Source organism: Lissotriton helveticus, chromosome 12 (genome assembly GCF_964261635.1).
Source record: "Lissotriton helveticus chromosome 12, aLisHel1.1, whole genome shotgun sequence".
In the NCBI taxonomy this organism is placed as follows: Eukaryota; Metazoa; Chordata; class Amphibia; order Caudata; family Salamandridae; genus Lissotriton; species Lissotriton helveticus.
The window spans coordinates 86,038,186-86,065,119 of record NC_136073.1 but is presented as its reverse complement, the minus strand read 5'-3'; the positions used below and the strand labels follow the sequence as shown (position 1 = coordinate 86,065,119).

Below are 26,934 nucleotides of genomic sequence, written 5' to 3'. Positions count from 1 at the left end.
ACCACCTACTTGACATAGATGGTAAAATGCAAATGCAAATGTTTTGCAACCACATTTCGGTTGCAAAACATTCATACATACTGATGCGATTCGGTATTCGGAAGGGACGCCCTAAACACGGACCCTTCCTAATACCGAATTGCAAAACACAATTTGCAATCCAGCAACAGATTACTGAATCGCAATTTGGGTTTATTATATGTTAAATGCCTTTTCTGGGTTCGGAAACAGGCTGAATCTGCAAACCAGCCCATTTGTGAACTCAAAAAGGCTAAGTACATGTGGCCCTAAGGGCCTTATTTACAAGATTTTGATGAAGGGCAGAGCTGCAGGCCTTCCTGCTACACTGCCTTGTGGCAAAAGAAAAGGGTAGGATTTTTCCATATCTGTCAGATAGGGCACATTCCTGTCCTTTTCCTCTGCGCTGGCACACACTGGGCTGCCATGAGCCAATGCAGGCACCATTGCACCATAGTGCAAGCATGCCTGCATTGCAGGGATGATTGTTTTTGTGTAGAAAGGGAAACCTTCCTGTACAAAAACAATCACATTATTCATTTTCCTCTTTCTGTGTGTGTTCAAAATGCAGCACACATAAAAAAGTAAAAACTAGGAGAACTAAAGGTATTTCTCCTCGTTGGGCCTCCCTTACGCTTCCACTGGGAAGGTGTGTGTCTTTGGTGCTGCCTCAAAGATATGATTACTTGTAAATCTGGTGCAGTGTCAAAAAGCCATGGGTGTTGCTGGGAATGCCCACATCATCACCCATTGCATGCCTCTTTAAAGCAGAGAAGTGCATTAAATGGAATGTTATTTACAAGGCTGCATTAAGCTATGCAAAGTGACTTAGTGCTGCCTGGTAAATATGGAGCAGACTCCTGCACCACCGGAGCATCGCAAAAAGTGACGCTCTGATGCCGCAGCCAGTAAATGAGGCCCTAAATACACATGTCTTACTTTTTTAATCCCATACACCCTGCCAGTGGGCATATAGGGAAGGTAGCCCTTTAAGTACTTCCCAGCACAAGTGCTGAACCACATTTGGCGGCATGCCTGCCTCAACTATTTTCCTCATTGGGGCGGGAAGCAGCAGTCCTAAAATGAAGCAGTCCCATCTGGACCAGTGGTAAGTATTTCAGGCCTCATGATCTTGCAGTTTTGCCCATGCTGTGGGCATGTGGACTCGTGACAGTTGGCAGTTGCAGTCCTCATGTGGGCTGGTCATAAATTCGGTTGATTTAGCCCCACGCAAGATGGCCACAACTTCGGTAATAGCAGGCTCACATGCCTGGTCAAGCCATCAGCAGTTACAGCTCCACACTGACTGACCACAATACTCAAATGTTGCAGCCCCTCGTAGGCTGATCTTGATCTCCCACACAGCTTCAGATGATCCCAATATGCAGTTACAGTGCAGATTATGACTTAACACCAGAACCTGGGCTTCTATGGGAATTCACAAGGGCATATCATCAAGCCCATTATCGCCACTTTAGCGGCAGTTTCCTCCCGATAAAAACGGAAATAATGTATCGCCCTTTCTTGATAATATGCCCCTTAGTCCTCACCCTCCATCATGTGTTATGCCCCGTCAGGAGCATCCAAAATGAATAGCACCAACCTGAATTACTCGAAACCAAACAAGCTTTATTCATCATATTAATCATATCATCACAATACACACAAATGTCTCATAACACAGTATAAAAATATGGTTTAGAACCTGTTTGAAGAAGTTAAATTGGATCATCATAAATAACAAATATAGGTTAAAACATTTAAAACTGCTATATGTGCTCAATTTATAAAACAACAGCATTTTCTGAAATTCGTTACTAAAGGGGTACAATGATTTGTCCACAGGTAATTAACCCAGGCACTTGATTGCAACTAGTATCTACGTTGCATAGTATATGTCTTGCAGCTCCCCTAATACATGTGCAAATGAGAAATAATAGACCCTGCCTTATTTTGCAGGAAGAGAATGCAATCTCATAGCCCAAGACCATCCCAAAACTTTTTGCTAGTGCAATGACAATAGGAGTTGACTTGTCAGTGTGTAGTAATCTTAATGCTTCACCACTCCTTCTAGCACCTAGTGATTTGCAAACTGGCACCAGCCATGCACATCGCGGGGCAGCATATGCTGGGCAAGCGCACAATAAGTGTGCCAGTGACCCCACATTGGCCTGGCATGCGGAGCCGGTTATTACCTGATTTAGCCCATCTAGCCGTAAAAGCTCATGTTGGCAGTGAGCCCACCTTGAATTGGAAGTATAACTTCTGATTGTGCGGTTTTGTTATTGTGTCCCGATACTGCTCTAGACTAGGGGTTAGTTTAACTTCAAAGAAGCTTCCAGACTCACTGTTTCTCAGTGTAATGTGCGTTACCATGTTCCCAGTATTTTTCTTTTAGGATCTTTTTTCGAAGGGAACAGGACTCTTCTCGGCTCGTCCCACAATGCTGTCATGCCAATGTTTATTAAGGTGGACGTTATAGGCCTTTATTATATCTTTAAAGCCTGCAGAATATGATGCCAATTCAGGTGTACTTCAAATTCTATGCCAGTATAGTAAGGGGTGTAATTTTGCTGCATCAGCCAATGGTTTTCTCACAAGGTCGTAAAATAGGGGGCACACTGGAGTGCTTTGTCGGAGGTTGGTGATCTTGCGTAGGAACCTATTCTCTACTACGGTAAGCTTAGACAAATTCTCACAACCCCATAGTTCTGCCCTGTAAAGGGCTGAGCTGACCAGTTTCATATTGTATATCTGAAGCCACGGACTGACTGGTTATGTGAGTGAGGTATTGTACTTGAGTTGAAGCACTATATAGTGGTGTGCCAACAGCCCACCTCAGTGCCCAAAACACCAATCTGACTAGCTATGATATCTCATTCGTACTCCGTACTACAGCAAAGCTACCAATGATTAGACATCCTAGAACATGCCACTCCGACCTTCTCAGGAATCACTCTTTTGCTCACTCACTCACACTTGTCCACAACGTGAGTAATCAGAGACACAGTATAGTTTAAAATGTTTACTTTAACTAATGTGCTCTATAAGGCAACACATGAGCCAATACTAGCAGCAAAATGCATAAACAAATAGAATACAAACATGGATATCATGTTATAAAGACAGTGGAAAAAGGACTACTGTGCCTTACCACCCTCCCCGTGCTAGTTGATTATAATTATAGAAGACCTCTGGGCTTTGTCATGGGGAACCCCATACCTCCGAGTCTAGATGCAAAGGTTTACAACTCGGGACAAGCACAGCTCTTCTCTTCAGGAAGGCTTTCTCCAAGTGCCCCTAATATGCATACAATACAATATTAAAAGCACTCGATTTTCAGTAGGCCAGCTGTGCTCTCGTATTGTGTCTATGGGTTTGGGACTGACCAAAGCAGTTTAACAAGGGATGTTGTTTTTTGACCTTGAACATTATGTGCAGACTAAGACCACAGATTACAGCAAGAAACGTGAAAGGCTGATGGTTCTCACGTGAAAACGCACAAGCAGAGTATTTGCGAAAACAAAGGCATGTAGTAATGTATGCAAAAGCAGCAGCATGGCTACCAAACTTATACTAATTTATGCTAACTAAGCAATGTCTGCAGTTAATCCCATATCCTCACTACACCTTCCGCTGGTAAATCCATCGGACTCAGACACAGGATGAACACAAAGTTTAGGAGGTTTGAGCAGAATGCAAGAGCATCATTATGTAGGAGACAGGCACCAACCAAGTTAATGCAACAGACTGTACGAGTAGTAAACTGCAACAGCCTCCAATAGGATATCATTTTCATCTGTAAAAAAAAAGCGATGCCATCCAATTTAGTAAACAGAATGAACATACGTGTTCCTCACCAATGGGTGCCTCTAGCGCCATCGTAGGACAACTTGTGTGATACTCGATGTAACTACGTTGTAGGAAATCCTGTGCCGCTGCATAGATATCCCATTGTGCCAACACTCCAAGTGCCACCACACATGGCATAAAACCAACACCGGAAAATTTTTGCTCATGGGCCACTAATGAACTCATCAACAGGCCGAAATCCGGGTCGGGAGATGACGTATTAGAGAGGCAGAGATCCAATGACCATTGAAAGGATCATTCCAAGCACATGAAAACTGGTTGCATGTTAGTGTAGTACGCAAAGCGAAAGGATAATCCATAAGCCCCGCTGATTGTTGTCAGTGGCAGTGCAATAGAGCATTGAAGCATACGGGCAAGGAGCATTTGCAGGCCATGGTCGTGCAGGACCACAAGATGGGCAGCCATGACGAAGCAGGTAAATCGACAGCAGGATCCAGCCGCTAAGGCAAGTATAAGTGGTAAACCACCGAAGATGCTGGAAAACAAAGAATGACTTAAAGCTGGTATCACACCAAATATAGTTTGAATGGAGGTCACAATGCCAGAGCCCACTACTTTAAAAAAGTGGGGCAGGCCTTCATTACTAGAAGCATTGAAAATGGTATGAATCAATTCACCAATATGTATTGGAAGGTCAGTATTGAGAAGGGCTTGTACCTCCGTCCGGGAGTTTACCACCTGTAGCCCAAAGGTCTTTCCGTGCAGAAGTGAGCAAAACCTCTTTTTGGAATAACAGGGCTCTTATTGTGCTCAACGTATTGAAGTCTGACTGGTTGGAATTTAAGGCCAGATTGAGTTATCGAGACTGTCACGATGTAGGTGATGCCTGTTAACATGCCACAGCATTCCTTGTTATTTAAAAGTAGATAGCTACCATTTGCCAGCAGAGTGAAAGTAGGTGTTATAGCTGGAACTGGAATGCAAGATTCAGGGCTGTAGGATTGCAAGTAACTGCAAGTAAATGTCACTGTATGTTCTTACAAACAAGGGAACAACCTATTGACGAATCACATGATTCCCCAGTAAGGTATACCTCCTTTTCATCCCGCAGGCATATGTGAAAGGCAAACACTACACTTCATGCAGGAAAGTCCTTCCTAAGGTTTCATAGCGGCCTAGTGGGTAATGCTTAAATCGGGAGCTAAATTTAAACAAAGAAAATGGTAAAGTGATTACCCCGTGTGTGGGCCACGGAGAACGGTAAAGGGTCTATCTTTTTAGTATGTAAAAAAGTGTATGTTGCATCTTTCATGGACATAAACTGCTGTCTGTCTATCAAACTAAAAGTCAAAACAATATAGATGAGTTTAAATAATCCCATGGCACTCTACCCATTTATAAAGTCTGCAAAGCCCATGCAAACTGCATTAATGAACGCAATTGACCATGTTCATCATCTTGTACAATATCAACAACAGAAGAAACAATATTATCTTATGTGTAAATGTAGGAAGACAGAGTGTTAATACTATTGTCAACAACAGCAAGTACCTTTTCTAGATTTGCTATAAATATTGCCCTTAAACACGATGCAGTTTCAATTTGAGAAAGCTATCATATTTCATTGTAAGCTGCGTAAATAAATCTTTGTGATCTAGGACAAGGAGGTCCCTTTATAAAGTCGGTCAAATCAATGTTACTGGATAACAACGACAAATGTTGTTTCACAGATGATAGAGATGAGTACTGTAACCAATTTTGACAACTTTTGAAACGTGCTCATATTGAACACGCTTAATCATGGAGGGGAGTGCAGTCATTGAGGGAGTACAGAAAAACTTTGCATTTACTGCAGCGAACACCTTATCCCAATTGTTACAATTGGTTAATTCAGGAATTATGTCTTTCTGCGAACTAATAGTCAAAATCCTGTGTTTTTCCATGGGAGTGGTATTCTGGAATACTGCCTCCAGCTGGTCGAATTTCCCAGCAAACCAATAATGCAAATCATCCTTATTCTGTGGTCGCTTGCCTATAACCAAATTAACCATGGCAGGACTACTATTCACTCCACCAGGTCTAGCTGTTTGTGCAGAAACTCCAGGTGATCCCATCTGGAGGTTGCATGAGACATATTGTATATCAGCTCTATGCACCCGGATTAAGGATGTGTGCAATACACTGAGCTCCGCGATTGGAACTGCTAGATAATGTGAATGTAGTGTATAACCGGCCAAAACTGGCCAAGTGGCCCCATCAATGGATAAAGGGCCTAAACGGACCGGAGTCACTGGGTGGGGGAGGATGCCATTAAATCAAATGTGGTGTTGCCATGCCATTAGCAGAACTTCAAGAGTTCTATAAGGCTAATATACATAAGGAGTTACCATGTGAGTGTATACATGGAACAAATTATCATTTACATCCAAAGCCGGAAATGTGAACCAAGAATAAAACACCTCAAAGTGTAAACTGGATCAGCTTCAACCACAAAAAGACGGTCGACACCCGCATCTGGCACTCCATAAACGGTCAAACACCCTAATGTGTGGGAGTGCAATACAGGGTTAACAATTAACAACCTGGTTACACCGTCACAGCTGTTTCCGGAAACAGAAGCGAGGGTATTGTGAACAAGCACTACTCAAGTGTCATGCATATAAGTACCAGACCAGAACATTAGGTGCGCCATGTTGCAGGGATTCTGCACATATGGAGAACTATGGGCAGGAAACCAGGACCTTGGTGTATCGTGGTGTACCAACAACTTACCTCAGTGCCCAGAACACCATTCCGACTAGTTATAGTTTCTCATTCATTCTCTGTACTACAGCGAAGCTAACAATGCTTAGACACCCTACAACATGCTTCTTTCCGGTCCAGGGAGGACCTGGCTTAGCAGTTCGGTCTGGACTGTTTCCATGAGGCACATGGTGAATACTGATTTTCATATGGTTGGGTCTAAACTGGGGTGGCATGGTGAGCAAAAGAACAATAGATTTAACCCAGATCTCTTGACTGGGGGTGAATGTATTATTCATTCAGCATTTCATCCATCAATTGTTTGCATAGCACTTTTCACCCCAAGTGGGATGGGTATACCCAGACGTGGGTCCCTTGCTCACTGAGCCTCTGGATTCAAGCTAGCCTGAATGAAGAATGGTGAAATACAACCGGTCCCAGGATGCATGTTTCTCATCCAGGGAAGACCTGGCTTCGCAGTTCGGTCTGGACTGTTTTTGTGACGCACATGGTCAAGAGACTAATTTTCATATGGCTGGGTTTAAACTGGGGTGGCATGGTGAACAAAAGAAAGATGGATTTAAACCAGATCTCCTGACTGGGGGTGAATGTATGATTCATTCAGCATTCCGTCCATCATTTGCTGGTGTTACTCATGGCACAAGCCTCCTTAAGGTCCTGCCATCTTTTTTCATCCCAAGCTTTCTTGGCCTTTTTCCGGGTAATCCTATATATTTGCCTAGCTGCTTGCACTTAAGCAGGATCACCTGCTTTAATAGCTTGCCCTAGAGATTAACGTGCCACTCTACATTTCTTATTAAACCAATGGCAGACTTTCAAGTTTATAATGCTCTTAGACCTTCATTGCTTGATAAAATACGTACGCAAAGAGGCACAACATGTGTTGAGAGTATAAATAGTAAGCTCGGGAACCTCAATTTTAGCTGTGCTATCCTCTAACTCAGCTTTGTTATGGTCGATGTCCTTAGTGATGTTAGCTATGAGTTCAGGCTTCTCTAGTATCTTCACCCATTTTAAGCGTCTCATGTCATTGGTTGGGACAACATCAAGAGAGAGCAATTTGCTAGCTATCCGTGTAGGTGCCCTCTGTCGTAATAACCCCAGGGTCGCACATAAGGGATTATGATCACTCTCTAGTCAGTCCCTCACATTCATGTCTCCAAAAGTGTGCCATAGTTTCAAGCTAATTAGTAGGTCATCTATGCGACCAGCACTAAATCCATTATTAAATGTATTTGCCCCAAGTCTCTCTGATGGGGGTCTTCTGTTTGCAGCCGTAAGCCAAACAAATGGAATTCATTTGGATAGCCACGTCCGTCCATTTTTTATGAGTGCAAGCCCCAGCTTTGGGATGCCCCACTGGGCATCTTCCTCTTCTGTAAGATAGCATTCCTCATTGGCAAGGGGCTTGAACAACAAGTTAAAGTCACCCGCAATTAAAACATTGGAATCCCCCAAAGATAGGTCAAGAAGATCATCGAGAGCCGCTAAAACGTCTGACTCCCTCCCCCTGGTTCCTCTCACGTAAATATCATAAATGTCTACGTTCCCTTGTGTACCCATATTCAGTCTTAAAACCAGAATGTCATTACTCTGGGTCAAGCGTACCTGAATATTATAGCCTAATTCTTGTCATACCCAAATTGTCAGTCCCTCTGATGGGCGGCCTGTTGCCCCTCTAATAGCTGGAATATGGTCATTTAGATAGCCTGTACAATGGAGGGGGCCACTAACGAGGTTTCCTGGAAGAAGCAGGTGTCAAAGCACTCAATAAAGGCATACCATTCGGGAGATGTAATCTTCGAACTCATCCCTGTGATATTCCATTACAGCAAAGTTTCCCTTGGTGTGGTATGACAAGATGACAGTGACAAATGCAAAAACAACAGTTGCGGACAGAATGCAGAACAATGTCATACATTCACCCCAGTACAGAGATCTGGGCCTACATCCAACGTTTTTTTGCTCACCACACCACCCCAGATCAGACAAGGCCATATGCAAATCTGCCTTGACCGTGTGCCTCATGGGAACTGCCAAGCCTTGTCTTCCCTGGACCGGAATCAAGCATCCTAGGACTGGTTTCTGGCTATCAGCTGTCTTCAGCCAGGATAGCTTGACTCCAGTGGTGTGGATAGCAAGAGACTCACTTCTGAGCATACCCGTCCCACTCGGGGTGACAAATGCAAAAAACAATAGTTGATGAACAGATTGCAGAACAATGTCATACATTCAGCCCAGTACAGGGATCTGGGCCTAAATCCATAGTTTTTTTGCTCACCACACCACAACACCCCAGATCAGACATGGCCATATGCAAATCAGCCTTGACCCTGTGCCTCATGAGAACAGTCCAGCCTGAACTACCAAGCCATGTCTCCCTGGACCGGAATAAAGCATCCTAGGACCGGTTTCTGGCTATCAGCCATCTTCAGTCAGGATAGCTTTTCTCCAGTGGCGTGGAGAGCACGGGACTCACGTGACCCATTTAATCTATTAGGAGATGTACATCTAGCCTCCCTTTAGCCCTCTATCAAAGATGGAGAGGTAGTTGTGGTTCTTGGAGACCAGAAAGGGCCTTTACTTAAAAGCTTGGTACTAGGAGGGCTGTCCCTACTGTTTTTGTGGACTCTGTGGCATCCTTGGTGCATTCTTAAGTCAGATGTTAGTCTCCGGTGAAGAGCTTCCCACTTGACTGGTGTATGTCTGCCTGGGAGGTTGTCTACACTGGCTACTCGGTGGGGGTCATCTGAACTGAATGGATGACGATTCCAGAGAACTGGTTTGAAACTTCAGAGCAAAAAGATTTTCGGCAAGATGTGCCCTTTTTAGGGTGAGCTCGATACAATCTGATTAGTGGTCTGGAGAGGTAAGCCTACCAGTCTTGATGATGTCATCACTTACCACTGAGCAGCATCCCCTGATGGACTGTATCCAATGAATGGATTTGTTAGTCAGGTAGTGCACATTTTCTGTACCTTTGATAATGTCATACTTTGGCACATTCACCATTTAAATTCTGTGGGTATGGATACGTTGGGGATGTTCTGTTCATCCAGCCCAGTTTGTGCACTACATTGAAGTTGTTAAATCTGAGATGGAAAATTATGTCTGCAATGCGTTATCTGATCCCTCGTTGTTGCTGTGCTGCGGTGATTATTAGGATTACTTGAGTTAGAATGGGGTAAGTGCTTGACCGTGGATGGTAATGGCACTGACTTTTGGGTCGTGACAGCAATGGGAGACGAGGAATGACCATTGAGAATAGTGACCTTGGCAAGGGGGGCTGTTTCTCTCCCGGTGTGGATGACCTGGCAAGGTTGGGGAGGATGTCCTAACATGGGGTTAACACTCTCTGTATAGGAGGAATCCCTTTGTGATAGAAGCTTAACCATGGAGGGTAGATCTTCAATCATAGTTTTCATGGTCCCTATTTTGAGCCAAAGCATTTTAACTAGTTGGATCATCTCCTGAGACTCTGTATTAAGCCTTGCGACTGCCCATATGCTGCTAAATAGAGGTGACTGGGGTGGCTGGGACCTCTCTTCTGCATCAGTATTAGTCAATTCTGACAAGGGTGAAAATCTGTTTGTACAGGTGATTGCGGGATCTAGTTGTTGAAAGTTGGTGCCGGGGGAACTGGTAGGGGAGTGGCTGGCCCTCATTGTGTCTTGTTTCCCTCAGCATTTGGAATAGTGGGCCCTTTTTTGTGTGGTTTGAGAAACATAGCAGGGAACGCGGGATAGCGGTTTGGGCTTCGGTTAGTGGGTTGAATGGATCTAAGCCAGAACTTTTCAATGTTAAATTGTATGTTTGGCTCTACCTCTAATATATCCTCGTACTCACTAATGAGGGTATCAATACGGTCTAGGGCACAGTTACTACACGCGTGTTTGTGTAACCTCCTGGCCTTTTTCCCTTTGCTAACCCTACCAGTAGCACTGCCTCCACCCCCACTTCCCTCCATGGACTTTATTTTCCCCATACTTCTGTGATGTAAAGAAAAAAACCAAACCAACTTATCCACATGTGCTCTCAGGTCTAACGTACAACGAAAATTGAAATCAAAATATCATTCAACATATGAGCACTCAATAGGTGGAAACAGTGTGAGATGCTTCAAAATTCAGCACTTGAACTCTGCTTAGGGATGTAATTAAGGAGAAGCAAAGATAATCAGTACCTCAGTGGCCAATGAATGTCCATGAATGACATTGAAAGTCAAGGTGCCAGATGAAAGAGAGGCGGCCCTGCCCAGCCTCTTCCTGTCAATGATGAGCAAGGACGGGCTAGCCCTTGGCCCGAGCTTCGCATGGGTGCGGCCGGACGCGTCCTGCACTTCGGGGGAAAAGGCATCGCTTTATGCGCGATGTAGATTCAAGCATCTTCCCCTCATTAGCGGCACCTGTGTGTGGAGCATTGCAACCTGGGGCTGGTAGTCCCCTACCAGGGTGATGACGACAGAACAAATGCTGGCAAGTGAAATCTCCGGGACTTTGGTTCCACCAAGGATTGTTGCAGTGGCGTAGTGGCCCAGACACCAGACAACAGGAGAAACGGCACAAAAGAGCGGAGCAGGCTCCCGCGCCGCGGGGGGAGAGGCAACGCTTTATGCGCGATGTAGATTCAAGCACCTCCCCCTCACTAGCAGCACCTGTGTGTACAGCGTTGCACCCTGGGGCTCGTAGTCCCCTACCAGGGTGATGACGACAGAACAAATGCTGGCAAGTGAAATCCCTGGGACTCCGGTCCCACCAGGGATTGTGGAAGTGGGGCAGTAGCACCAGGCAAGAGGAGAAACAGCACAATAGAGCGAAGCAGGCTCCTCGATTACTCAAGCTCACATACATCTTAACGCAAGGCATATATTTCACTCCTATACAGGGTTGACACACAAGCACAAGGGTCGCACATACACATAAAAATGGACATTAGACATCTGACCTGGGGCCTCACCCCCAAATATCCAAATGAAAATGCCTGGTCACACTGTGTATTTCCCCACAAACATGATATGCAACTATCACAGCTCATTGCAGTATAGGACAGAAGACCAGTGTCAGTAATGAGGGTAAATTGTTGTGATCCTCAAGGACTGGATCAGGACCTCTAAGCGTCATGGAGACGCCTAGTTGTCTGCACATACGCTTAGATTAGTGTGACACCAGGACCAAAATAAAAGTCAGAATACCAACTATATTCACAGTTGGACAATTAGGACTGGGAATGTTTGTATATCATACAGGTGGCATTCCTGTCCCAACATTGATCATCTCCAACGAAAATGCTGGTGAACTCACCATGCTCCACCTTATCACACCTAGCTAACAACAATATGGTTATTCATTCACATTACATCCATTCAAGGACAGAACATCATACCAAATCTGTCGATCAACTTTTATTACTCTCATTCAAAAGAATAATCTTCCTTTGTCAGCAAAACTAATACCATATCAAAAGTCACCACTTACCTTTCTTCAGCTACAGTCTGTTCCTCTTCTTTGGATGCCATGTTGTCAAGAGCAACACACTAAAGCCCTCCATAACAGATTTGTGTCACTGTATCAAATCTGTCCACCCTGTAGTCCAAACCACACCGTGCAATCTGCTAGCAGAAAATAAGGGGAATAACACTCTTTTAGTTAACCCTTTGAATCAGGTGCATTCATCACAAGTAAGTACTAAAGTACCACAAAACAATACCATGGCTCTAGTTTCATCGTCTAAAAATGTCGACCTTTCAAAGTGCTTGGGAGGTAAATGTAATGGTGACCTATCACCAATGGACCAGTACTGTGTGCACTAGCATTTACTGTCAATATTGCATTTCATATCACATAGGAACAATGCAAATATTTTTGATCGTGCTTCATACTGGTGAAAGCTCTGAGAAAGTGAACATATATAACAAATTCACATCCTATATTACGCAGCTCACAAAAACCCAGACATTTAATGGAATATACATACAACTAGAATAATAGTTTAATAGTCATATCCTTTATCTCAAATGATCATTAGCCCAATATGGAGAATGAAGTTGCTTTGCCTCCAGGATTCTTAGGCACTGTCAGTTTCTAAAGTATATGTACACTGTATTATTTACTAACTCCTGTTTCATATTTTTACAGTGAACCTACCTTTTACTTGTTTTTGGTCTTTGTACAGTATGGAGTTCTTGTAATGCTAAATAAAAGCAAATTAATAAAACAGCTTTGAAGAATCTCTTTGCAAATGGAATACTATGCTTTACCACATACCATTAATTGTTCCCTTATGTTGTCCTCATTCATTTACAAAATAGAGTCTCATTTTGGGAGTTTGCTTTTGAAAATCAAAAATGTTTGTTGAGCGGCCACCTGAAAAAGGCAACTCATCAAACTTAAGCAGCCTTCTGATGAGCCACATTGGCAGCGGCTTCTCTTAAGGCACAGAAACATTTGAAGGGCCAGCCGAGATCTCTAAATATGGGGGGTGGCAATACAGACAGAAAGGCAGAGTCATTTCCTTTGCCACTCAGATGAATGGAGTGTGGGCGGCCCACCATAGTCCAATCATAACTGTAGTTTATTTTTCCAAATTACACCCTACAAAGAGGAGCGACCCACCTATTTCTTTGAATGGGCCTCTTCAAACCCCTCTGAATTTGACTCCAAATCTCATCCTATCACAGATTTGAACAAATAAAACAAGTACCTTTCAATTCTATATGTTTTGGGCTTTATACAGCACATCATGTAAACCATTGCTTAGTATATTCCAGAATGTCACAGTGTTTCAGGCAATCCATGCTGTATTAGCTATATTAACTGCTCTCTCCAGGTCCCTATCTCCATGTGCAGCCCCAGATGCTTGCCTGGATCCAGGAAAGTTGCCAAAAAAGGGGAGCCAACCTGCTGTTTCCTGTGTGTCCCTTGCCCCCAAGGGGAGATCTCTACACAAACTGGTGAGTGTACAAACAATCTTAAAATCCTGGCACACGTTCTTTCAAACAGAATGAAGACATTTATATTTACTGATTTTCTATTTTAGATTCCATTGAGTGCTACAAGTGCCCTTGGGACCAGTGGCCCAACAAGAATCAAAACTGCTGCATTCCCAAGATCATAGAGTTTCTTCACTACGATGAACCCACAGGAGCCACACTACAGGCAACTAGCATTTTCTTTTCCATGATCCCTGTTGCCATCTTGGGACTTTTCATTTACTACAGGAAAACCCCCATTGTTAAAGCCAACAACTGTAACCTTAGCTACTTGCTACTCATGTCCCTCACCCTATGCTTCCTTTGCTCATTGGCTTTCATTGGTTCCCCCACACCAGTGAAATGTCTCCTCCGCCAGGCTGCTTTTGGCATCACTTTTGCTTTTTGTGTCTCTTGCATCCTGGCCAAAACTATCATGGTGGTCATTGCCTTTAATGCCACCAAACCCAACAGTGACTTAAAACGATGGGTTGGACCCCATCTTTCATATACTCTCATCGGTATCTGTACACTCATTCAGGTTATTTTATGTACCTCGTGGCTAACTCTCTTCCCACCGTTTCCACAGTACAACATGCTCTCGAAGCCTGGATTGTTAATACATGAATGCAATGAAGGTTCTGCTACTGCCTTCTGGTGCATGCTGGGATACCTTGGATTTCTGGCCCTTAAGAGTTTCACAGTGGCCTTCCTAGCCAGAAAGCTGCCCAACAGCTTCAATGAAGCCAAATACATCACCTTCAGCATGCTCGCCTTCCTCAGCGTCTGGCTCTCATTTATTCCAGCCTATCTCAGCACTACCGGCAAGTACATGGTGGCCATGGAGATTTTTGCCATCCTATCTTCCAGTTCATCCTTGGTTTCCTGTATATTTTTCCCCAATTGTTACATCATCCTATTTAGATCCGATATGAACACTAAGGAATATTTGATGGGGAGGATGATAGGACAGAAATCCAAAAGGATGTGAAGTCACAATCTGTATATATTGCGTTTCCAAGAATTCGGATCTGACTGAACAATAGCAAATAACGTGATATTTACTTTCTGGTTTCAAGGTTGTAGGGGGGAGGGAGGCTCTGAGAGAAGAAAAACAGGCATATCACAAAAATCTGTCTTTGCTGGAAGATTTCTGTTGTGTCATCTAGAGGTGCTTTGCAGAGATAGTGTGTTTAACACTTTTAATGTATTTTACAAACTTTGCTAAGAGGAAGTCCACTGATTCATAACTTTGTATGAAACAATTAACTAATAAATACTACACTTTGCATTTAATCAACAATCACGCTCATAGAATTGGTACCCTATATGCCTGGTGCTTGTCAGTCATAAGATAGTCAAGGAATGATACTGTAAGGCTTAGGGCCAATCAATTTGCTTATTTATAGTCATCAATAGCCTGAATTTCATTACTCTGAAACTTGTAATGAAATTATGTTTCATCAGTCAATCAAACTTTCACAGATTTTTCTGCTTTGGTTGCTTAACTCCCGGTAGGTCATTCTATATACCACACTACCAGAGTCTCTATTACAAATAGGGTGCACTTTTCCTGTTTGCTCCACAGAGCACCTTTCAGCAGGTATGACAGGTGCAAACAGGAAAATGTGCCCCATCATGTAGAATGCTGCGTTCACACCAGCCTAGAGCTTGACCTGCCCCAGCGCAGCACATTCAGGAGAAATACAGAGCAGCTGTTCAAAAGCTCTCTGTGCAGGCGGCAACCTGCCTGCACTTTAACCCCTTCGCTGCGGCGGCAATTCCGCCGCAGCGCTAGGTGGGGGGGAGGGGGCGCGCGGCGCTCATATGCTCCTGACCCGACCCCGCCCGCACAATAGAACGCGGCACGCAGACGCATAATCAGCGCCGCGCGGGCCGTGACGGAACCGCTCCGTCACCAGCACAGCCCACCCGAGGCTCGTGACGGAGCGGTTCCGTCACGAGCATGGGAGATCCCTTTGCAGGCGGGTGCAGTGAGTGGATGCACCGACCTGCAAGGAGATGTCTGGGGGGGTTCATGTAACCCCTGTTTATTCCTCCAGAGGGCTGCATTTACGAGGCGCAGTGAAAGTGTGCCACCTTTTTGTGGTGCATTTTCTGTGCATCTCCTAAAGAGGTTTTCATCTGCGCCTGGGTACATAATTTGGCGCAGACACAGAAGCAAAGAGATTTCCTCATTTGCATGGGGCCACTTCCCAAGCAAATGTAGAAAAGCCCTCTTGAGATAGCTCTGGTGCTACATGTGCACCAGCGCATGCTGTATTACAATAGGGGCCGCACAAGTGTTTGCAGCCTCTTCTCTAATACAAAAGTGCCCTGTGGATGCAAAAAGCAGACACAAATGCCCATTGGACCCCTGGGGATCTTCCGTAATATGGCCCCAAGTCCGGCTTTAGTGCTGGTAGAACCTGGTGTAACAATCTTTGTTAGCGCCCCATATTGACTTCCTTCTCCACTGATTTGCTCACTACCACACTCCAAATGTGCCCCTCATCTTTCCATAGCTCCTGCCTCACAGGCATTTTGTTTGTTTTATAATGCTACTCATAGCAGTGAATGACCTCAGACCACTTTCCATCACACACATATACAGAGACAATTAACCATAAAAAATGTACATCAGTGTGTTTGAAATGGTGCATAAGACAATAAGAGCTACAAGGTGATGGCATGTAAGACAATAAGGACTACACATTATAGGAGTCACCTGTCATCTATACTGGTAGGCATTATATTTTAGGAGGAAATAATTCAGAGAAGCACAGGCTCATTTAAGGTCTATCACAAACTCTACTTTGACCACTTCTTTCTCTGGAAATGGTCAGAAATGTACTCCAGCTAAGGGACAGATTAACTTCCCCTCAGAATGAAAGAAGGAACGATAACCCTCAGATTTTGTGGGGGTGTAGGGGAAAGGCTTCTCACCATAGGAGAAATGTTTTCCATCTGGAGAAGAAAAAGACAAAAATGTGCATTTGCCCCGTGGGATTCATTCATCCACCCATAAATCTTTAATATATAGCTTTCCGCAGAGAGGCAACAAAAGCCTCATGGAATATGTCACATAACATTCTGTGGAGAGGCCATCGTCCCTACCCCGTCGGGGCGGCATTCCCGACAAGGGTCCCTCCCCACAACGCGGTACGCGGCCTCACTTACCCCTCGGACTTCCTCTCTCTCTCTCTGCCCCCAGGACTCGGCAACCCTCACCCCGACCATCGGACCGGAAGTGCCCGCAACCGGAAGTCAGGCATCGGTCGATGACCCGGAAACCACCAATACTGACCCCGGAAGCAGTGCCAGCGAAAACAGACCGGAACAGAGAAAAGCCGACTGGAAAGGAGGAGAGGGGTTCCCACCAGCGGACTCGTGGCAGGAGACAGCGGTAGGCGTGGAACCCCTGACGGAGAGCGGAGCGGAGACGGAGCGAGGAGAGGAGGAAGAGGAAGACGACGTGTGGTCGGAGGACTGGTGGCGACCTCCGGAGGTGGCTGGAGAGCGGCCGTAACTCGGATGAGAGTTACGGCGGGGCACGTGAGTGACCACTATCCTTTTTCTCCGTGTACCTTTGTAGATTACTGTATATAGTGTGTAAAGACCACGAGCACCCCCCTCACTAGCAATAGAGTATAGAAGTCACTGACACCCGCGCACTGACCTGGCCACAACCAGCACTCTTTTCCCTTTCCTGATCCTGCTAAGTCCTTTCCCCTCTTACCCCTACCGCCTTCCCCACGCTCGTTTTCCGACTCCCTCACTCCCCGGTGCTGGTGGAAGCACTCAACAGTCCGGAGCTGAACTGGACTAACCCCTGTCTTCTCTCTCCCTTGTATACCTCCGAGGAGTACCAGTGTCCGGCTCTCACCGTGACGACCTCAGCCCAGCAGAGGACTACAACCCCGGAGCCTTCCCTACCTACGAACCCCCTCAGCCCTGCACATCCCGCCTGGACTCCCTCATTCCCCGCTGTTGATCAGGACCTTGTACTGTACCTACCAATAAACTTCACAAACATAGCTCACTATATTCGTCCTCCACGCCTGTTATTCCGGTCCGCCCTGCCCACAAGCCCACACATTCCCAGTAGTACACCTAGAAACCCACACCTTGAGAAGCTTTTCAGCCATACTGCTGGGAATGTTTATGCATTGATAAACAGAAGTAAAAGTACATGCAGGCAGAGATATATAATTTCTGCATGTACCTTTACATTTTTGTGTGAAGTGAGCCAAAACATTTTGCGCTAATGCTACAGTTGTATTAATTCGTGAGTGAGTGAATGAGTGAGTGACAGTGAATTAATGGGATTTATAGAGTGCAGCGCTACTCTACCAAGTGTCCCGGTACTAAAACGTGGTGGTGCATCACAAGAACAAAAACCCCTCAGTAAAGTATTGACTGTTAAATAGAGGATAAGAGCTAAGGGGCAGATTTACAAGCCCCTTGCGTCATGTTTGCGTCATTTTTAACGGGAAAAAGTACGCAAAAGTAGCGCATGGGGCTTGTAAATCTGCCCCTTAGGGGCCTATTAGGATGGCTGGCGGATTGCCCCCGTCGGGCCGGCGGTAGCTACCGCTGGCCCAGAGGGGGCAATCCGCCCGCCATCCTCAAAAGAATGACCCCCGCCACATTAGGATGGCTGGGGGGTCCGCGGCGGTCGGAAAGTCCATCCGCTGCATTTCCGCTGGTTGCTAAGTCGACCGACGGAAAAAGTGCTTGTCTATGGTGGTGGTGTCTGCGAGACACCGCCAACCATATCAGGATGAGGGTGGTTCGATGCTTCTCCACGGCGGAGAAGCATATGGTCTTCACTTTGGGGGCCCGTTGCAGGCCCCCATCGTGAAGGCGAGGTGGGGGATGCTCATGGGGGGTACCTGTAGTACCCCCCCTGCATTTGCATACACAATGCGGCAGGTACCGCGAGGTGCCTGCCACTTTGTGTATGCAAATGCACTACATGCATTTGTCACATTGCGGCGTTTGCTGGTATAAACACCGCCCGCCGCAATGTTACAAATGCATGATGCGCCCGCCAGTGTGTTGGGCACATCATAATTTGCATGGCGGGACCACCGCTCAGGTCGCGGGCGGTCCTGTTTTCCATTCTAATGTGCCCCTAAGTGTTTCGTTTCCTGTGAAAAGCTACCTCGGAAGACAGGGTCTGATGTTCCAAGGTAAGCTGGTTCCATGCTTTACCAACTAAAATGGTAGAAAATATTCTCCCTGTCTCGAGGCACTATTACCAATGCTGCAGATGCTGACTGCAGAGATATGGGAGGGAAGTAATGTGAAAATATGTCTGAGAGATAACCAGCGATGGCTCACAAAACTCTTTCTTCAAGTCTTATCATTGAGTCATCATTCAAGGATAAGACTTGAAGAAAGAGTTCAATAGTGTTTTTAAAGCCCATTTTTTTTAACTTCGGATCCAATTGCAACAGACAATGGATTCAGATGAACATGTTCTTATAGCACAGCAACCATTGCTATTGATTCATCAAGAAACCAGGGTTAGTATATGCCTCAAGACACAAAATGTGACCCTTAATGACATCATGTGTTTGCCACTCATCTCATGCAATAACCTCTGATTTCCTGCCTACGAGGTGAGCAAAAGGCAATGTTGCAGGGATTCTGCTCATTCACAGAACTATGTGCAGGACCTTGGTGTATTGTGGTGTACCAAAAACCCACCTCGGTGCCCAGAACCCCAATCCGACAAGCATCAGTGTCTCATTCGTTCTCCGTGCTACAGCAAAGCTACCAATGATTAGACAACCCTGAACAAGCGACTTAGTGAACTCTCAGGAATAGTGGGAATCAAGGACACTCTTTCGGTTTAACACTTATACTAGTCCACAACATGAGTAATAAGAGACACAATATAGTTTAAAATGTTTATTTTAACTACGTTCTCTAAAATGCAGTACTTTCGCCAATACTAGTAAAAAGATGCTTAAAAAGAATACAATCAGCATTGTTACAATTCCATAAAACACAAAGGGAGAAATCATGTTATAATGATAGTGGAACCAGGACTATAGCGCCGTGTACCACCCTCCCCAGGCTAGGAACTAGCTTTTATAATAATAGAAGATCACTAGGTTTAAAAGGAGAACCCCATACCTCCAAGATCAGATTAAGTGAATCACATCCCAGGACAAGCACAGTTCTCTTTAGATGGAAAGGTTTTCTCCAAGTGCCCACTTCATGCATGCAATGCAATATTAAAAGCACCCGAGCTTCAGTTATTTGCTGCTGCGTTTGTGTTATGTCTAATTGCATGGGACTGAACAACATAAATTAACAACATACATTGTTATTCGACCATTGACACTCTGTGCAGACTGAGGTCGCGGTGTAAGCCTAGACTTGTGAAAAACAGACGGTTCTCAAGTGAAGAATAGCAAGCAGTTTTATTTACGAGAACAGAAGCATGAAGTGTCATGTGCAAAAGCGGCAAAATGGTGTCTAAGCATATAGTTCACTTATGCTAACATAGCAATGGCTGCAGGCAATATTGTATCTTCACTACAGCAAGAAATGCAAGCTCCACAAAGTGATAGCATGTGTAGATTCCTGTTTACTTTTGTCCCTTTTGCTGTTTTTTTTCTCTGAGGTCTGTCGGTAATCAGGGCAGAATCAGAGATAACATTGGGCAAGCAAGGGATAACAGTTGATATCCTTGTTTGTCCTAATTTGCACATAAGTCAATAACCTGAACCTAAGGAATAAATGCTCTAAAGATTGTGCAGTGGCTCTCCTTGTTAATGCAGACAAGGTCAATCTGATTCACTGTTGAATTGTGTGTTGACCCCACCAATGCCTTGTTTATTCATTTGTGTGGGAACACACTGCTGTCTATCACTGGACTGTTCAGTGCACAAACATTTGTAAGCCTTTTACTATTCCCATTCATTTTGCCAAGGCCATGGTTGCCCATGACCTCTTTGTACCCAGTCTTGTTGCCTCCAGTCTTGGCACTGAGGTCCCCCATCTACATGGTGGTGTCTACCTCAAGGCATTTCTCCAAGATGGACTGGAGTCTGGTGTAAAACAGTACTTTTTCCTCTTTGTTGGCATTTGTAGGTTCATAATATTGGATAGCATTCATGTTGGTCCTCTTTTTTCTTTGTGGAGAAGGTCACTGTGATGATTCTGGGCCATTCACTTACCATCTAATCAGAGCTCTGTTGGCTGTTTGGATTAACATCAGTGCTGCTCCTTTAGTGTGTGGGGTAATATTTTCCTCGTGTCAAGAATACAGCAGCATTCCACCTGGAATCAATCTTTTCTGTCCCAAATGTGTCCATCTGCCCTTGCTGATGCCAAGCATGGCAAGGTTGTATTTTTCATGTCTGCTTCCACTTGGGCTGTCTTGCCTGTCTTATCCATGGTCCTCACATTCTGTGTCCTGATGGTGCTGGTCTAGCCAAAACATTTGAATCAACTTGGGTACATCTGGGTATTATCTACCTTTCACCACAAGGCATCATAGCTCTTTGTGAATTACATTCCTCTCTCTTAAAGGCTGGGCTGTCTTGTGGTTGACGTTATTGTAGATAGGAATTGCTTACATGGTGGGGTAGCGAGCCCCATGCATAAGCCTCCTCCTTTTGCACCTAGGATTGAGTCCATCCATGGTGGAGTTTGTGTGCTATTACAATGTTGCATTGTTGCAGGGATTCTGCCCAAGAACAGAACAATGCGTAGGATCACTGGGACCTTAGTGAGCAGGGACTGATTAATCCTACTACCTGAGTGACCATAAGCCCAGGACCGACTAGCTATAGTGTCTCACTTGCCTTTCTACTCACCCACAGAGGAACAAGTGTTTAGACATCCCAGAACACAACACTCCTGAATCTCTAAGGACTCGAGGTTACAAGTCACACCTTTCTGCTCGCACTCTTGTTTCTGTCCACAATAAAATCTGACAGAAACCCAAAACAGTTTAAAATATTAATGTCAACTAACGTGTTCTAAAATGCAGTATGCGTGCCACAACGAGGATAAAAATTCATAAGACAAATACAGTATACATAGCATCTAGTCCATACATCATAAAAGGAGATGTCATAATGAAAGGACAATAGATTCTGAACTCTCTCCCTGTACTAAGAAGCAATATTATTATATATCAGAAGATCTCTGGGTTTTGTGTGTAGACCCTGTTGAGTCTCTGTCTAGAGCACCTGCTCGAGACAAATTGTTCAAGGGGGTTCTGGAATGGGGAAAGAATAAGGTTGGCAGAGGGAAGAAGGAGACAGAGGCTGTGTCGCTCTTGCCTGCTAATAAAAGAAGTTTTTTCTTACCTTCGCAGTCACTTCTTTTCAGTGGCGACGAGTGCCGGCAGGAGTCCCACACATATGCTGCTTTCTGTGCCAGAGCCTGCTTCGTCTTTCATTTCTAAAGACGAGCCACTTTGCCCTGTTGCTCAGCTCCTGCTCCATCAAGGTGAGGTGAGGTCTCACCAATTGCTTTCGCCGCTGATCCCTCATTGGATATTCTTGCCACCGGTGTCTGCGTTCACTCGCTCTTACCGTGAGTTCCCTCTGTTGCAGCTGCCAATAACTTGACTTACCTGACCTTCTATTACGGCACGCACACGCGTTATGCGAGTTACGTGCGGCGGCCATTTTAAATCAAGGCAATGTCCTACAAGCTCTGCCAGTGATACACACACTTCAATTAAAAAACTTGTGTGTCATCCCTGAGGAAATCTGTGACACACACACCTATTTCTATTTACTTCAGTGATACACGCACTTATACGGTAACAGCTTTGTACTATAACAAAGGAAACAAACATAGGCAATAACATTTTAACAATTTATTCAACCTCATTGCAGTTTTAAAATATATCAAACTATGGCTCTTCAGTGTGCCAAATTTATTTAACACATATTTAATCCTGTGCTCGTCCTTCAACAGGCAACAATCCATAATTCCACCTGCTCCTATCATTCCCAACCCAGTATCACCAGAAACAGATTGGGAAAGATCGAAGGAAGGCTTTGAGGCATACCTAAATGCTATAGACGGTGATTCTTTTACACGTAAAAAGAAATGTATGATTTTAAGACACTGTTTGGGCTCAGAAGGAATCAATATTCTCAGACACATTCCTAAGGTGGTTGTTTTATTAGTTGAAGGTGAAGGTGATGGTGGAGAGGATGAATACGCTACAACCATCAAGTCCTTGGACACACGATTTAAAGCTTGCAAAAATGTCACGTTGGAGAGACATACATTTTACAAAAGGGCACAGGTGCCCAGTGAATCAGCAGCAACCTATGTTGGCACACTACGGTTTTTGTCTGTCTTGTGCAACTATAACACATTTGAAGAAGAAATGATTAGAGATCAATTGGTGGAAAAAACAACAGTAAAAAGGTTTAAGAAGCTTTATTGTCCAAGCCAGAACTTACTTTACAAAAAGCCCTGATGATAGTAACAAGGTTAGAAAGTACTGCAGCACATTTAGAACAAAATAATATTTCTGACTCCAAAATTCATTCCAATGGTGTTTTGGCTGTCAAAAATAAGTACAAAAAGCCAAAAGAGAAACTACATCAAGAAAAGAATAAAGGAAGTGACAAGTTATTTTCAAAACCTAGGTACAAACATTGGGAGTGTTACCATTGTGGTAGTTCATTCCATCTCGGCAATGCCAAGACATGTCTTGCTATGAATACAACATGCACAAAGTGCGTGAAAGCAGGTCATTTTGCTAGAGTTTGTAGATCCACTGGAAGATCATTCAATGCACGACCTTCAAAAAAAAGTTTTCAGCTAGAACCTTGTAAAGAAGGAGAATCATCGTCAAGCGTAGAAGATCAAATCTGCATATTGGAGAGTCGCACGCTGTGAGCACATGCAGTGCCACACCGCAAGGAATTAAGCGTCTTTTATATATTGTGAACATTAATGGCATGGATGTAAAAGTATTGGCAGACTCTGGATCTCCTTTTACACTGATTAGTGTAAAGGTTTGGGAAGATTTATTTAAAAATCAAGGGTCTCCTTTAAGGTCATCCACCATAAAACCCATTTGTTATGGAGGAAAAGTTATTGATGTTTTAGGTGAGTTTGATGCTGATTTATACTTTAACATTAAGTGCAAAGGAATTGTTAGAAGCCAGTGTTAGCACACGCACCGTTGTTGTAGAGTGCACGACCCAGAACCCCCAATCCCACGTTAGGCAAAGAAAGGACACCGTCCGAGACAGCCCTTCTCACCCCCTTAGTAGCTTGACACAAGCAGCCCGGCTTATCTCCAAAGCAAAACGAAAGGGGATGATGGACGGAGTGTTGAACATTGCAATCACTCACCCCCAGTCAACAGATCTGGGTTTAATCCATCATCATTCTTTAGCTCACTCTGCCACCCCAGTTCAGACACTGCCATATGCAAATCAGTCTGACCCTGTGCCTCATGGGAACAGTCCATCCCGAACAGCCAAGCCAAGTCTTCCCTGGACCTGAAACAAGCATCATGGGACCGGTTTCTGGCTAATCAGCCGTCATCAGCCAGGCTAGCTTGAATCCAGTGGCAAAGTGAGCAAGGAACCCACGTCTGGGATACCTTGCAAACTTAGGGCAAACAAAGCAAAACCAAAGGGGATGATGGACGGAGTGTTGAACATTGCAAGCACTCACCCCCAGTCAACTGATCTGGGATAAATCCATCATCATTCTTTAGCTGACTCTGCCACCCCAGTTCAGGCAGGGCCATATGCAAATCAGTCTGACCATGTGCCTCATGTGAACAGTCCAGCCGGAACTGCCAAGCCATGTCTTCCCTGGACCGGAAACAAGCATTCTGGGACTGGTTTCTGGCTAATCAGCCATCATCAGCCAGGCTAGCTTGAATCCTGTGGCAAAGTGAGCAAGGCACCCACATCTGGGCATACCCTGCTAACTTAGGGAAAACCAAAGGGGATGATGGACGGAGTGTTGAACCTTGCAATCACTCATCCCCAGTCAACTGATCTGGGTTTAAAGTCCTAGGATGCTTGATTCCAGTCCAGGGAGGACCTGGCCTGGCAGTTCGGGCTGGACTGTTCCAATTGGGTGCAGGGTCAAGACTGATTTGCATATGGCTGGGTCCAAACTGGGGTAACGTAGTGGGAAAAAGAACGATGGATTTAGGTCCAGATCTCTGTACTGGGGTGAATGTATGACAATGTTCTGCATTTTGTCCATTAACTGTTCTTTTTGCATTTGTTACCCCGTGTTGGACGGGTATGCCCAGATGAGGGTCCCGTGATCTCCATGCCACTAGAGTCAAGCTATTCTGTCTGATGAGAGCTGAAAGCCTGTAACCGGTCCTAGGATGCTTGTTTCCAGTTCAGGGAGGACTTGGCCTGGCAGTTCGGGCTGGACTGTTCCCATTGGGCGCAGGGTCAAGACTTATTTGCATATGGCTGGGTCCAAACTGGAATGGCATAGTGAGCAAAAAAATGATGGATTTAGGCCCATATCTCTGAACTGAAGTGAATGTATGACATTGTTCTGCATTCTGTCCATCAACTGTTCTTTTTGCATTTGTCACCCCTAGTTGAACGGGTATGCCCAGACATGGGTCCCGTGCTCTCCATGCCACTGGAGTCAAGCTATCCTGGCTTATGAGGGCTGAAAGCCCGAAACCGGTCCTAGGATGCTTGTTTCCAGTTCAGGGAGGACCTGGCCTGGAAGTTCGGGCTGGACTGTTCCCATGGTGCGCACGGTCAAGACTGATTTGCATATAGCTTGGTACAAACTGGAATGGCATGGTGAGCCAAAAAACGATGGATTTAGGCCCAGCTCTCTGTACTGAGGTGAATGTATGATATTGTTCTGCATTCTGTCCATCGACTGTTCTTTTTGCATTTGTCACCCCGAGGTGGACGGGTATGCCCTGACGTGGGTCCCTTGCTCTCCATGCCACTGGAGTAAAACTATCCAGGCTGATGAGGGCTGCATGCCTGAAACCGATCCAATGATGCTTGTTTCCAGTTCAGGGAGGACCAGGCCTAGCAGTTCAGGCTGGACTAGAATGCTTGATTCCAGTCCAGGGAGGACTTGGCCTGGCAGTTCGGGCTGGAATGTTCCCATTGGGCGCAGGGTCAAGACTGATTTGCATATGGCTGGGCCTGAACTGGAATGGCATGGTGAGAAAAAAACCGGTGGATTTAGGCCCAGATCTCTGTACTGGGGTGAATGTATGACATTGTTCTGCATTCTGTCCATCAACTGTTCTTTTTGCATTTGTAACCCTCAGTTGGACGGGTATGCCAAGACGTGTTGATGGAGAGCGGTAATTTCTTCTGGTAGTTTCTCAATGTAAAACCTCCATGCTACCTCTAATTTACCGCTCAAAAGGTGTTGGGCCCTTCACACCATGTATTACCTTCAGGAGACTTTAAATAAAGATGAACAGTCAAAATACAATTATTATTGTAAGCCAATAAAGAGAGTTGTTGATTATTTTAAAGGGTTTTATTTTCTAGTCAAAAAGTTAATTTTTCTCTGACCTTTATTCATTAGTAAAATATCAATCAGGTTACAGAATTTGGAAAACAGGAAAAATATCAATAATACAGAACACATTACAGTCTACATATAAGCATTACAAGTAGTTATGAAAAATGTGGCGCAAAAGTCTTAAAGAGTTTCTAAGAAAAATAGTCTTGCAAAGCTAATCAGTACTTAAATAGTTTGCAAAAATATGCTATTAAGAGAAATAAATGCATAAATCAAATAAATCTTTTCAGACCTAATTAATTAGTCAAAACATATTAGCATCTAATCCTATCCTGATCCACTGCACTCTCTGTCTGTCTGTGTCTAAAGAGGAAAGCAGCCCGCCCTTCACAGGCCTCAAAGGAATGTGGCATGAAGTGCCAAGATATGACGTGGAAGCAAGAAACCTCCCCCTGACACTCCTCGGACGCAAGCCCGCCCTTCAGCAATCTCCCGGGACGTTTCTCGTACCTAACCCATAGAAGCCAGCTGAGCTGAGAAAAAGAAGAAGTGCCAGCTCCCATCCAGAGAGGACAGTATTTATACCATAATTATTGGCAGAGTACACAAAGATGTAACATTTTTCAGTAAAACCTTTACGTGATTGGTCAGTCATGATGCATGAGGTCACACTTCCCTGACTCATTCTAAAAACCTGACTTCACTAGTCTTAACAAAAGAAGCATACATGAATAACTACATTTATAAACATTTGCAACATTTACTAGGAAAAATGTTTCAATCTAATTCATCCTTCCTTCCTTCTCAGCGCAGTAGATGGATACTTTTAACTAACACTGGTACATTGGCAGAATGACAAGAATGTGCAGTTCACGCTGTTCTTG

General features: G+C 44.7%; 1 protein-coding gene across 1 annotated transcript in view; it reads left to right on the top strand.

The window, feature by feature from the left end:
• LOC144797888 (extracellular calcium-sensing receptor-like) overlaps positions 1–14,552 on the top strand; it is a 108,575-nt gene extending 94,023 nt beyond the window's left edge. The window contains exons 6-7 of the mRNA XM_078668691.1: positions 13,420–13,543; positions 13,630–14,552. Of these exons, the coding sequence (XP_078524817.1) occupies positions 13,420–13,543; positions 13,630–14,552 (1,047 nt within the window). The remainder of the gene's footprint in view (positions 1–13,419; positions 13,544–13,629) is intronic.
• Positions 14,553–26,934: the final 12,382 nt, after the last annotated feature.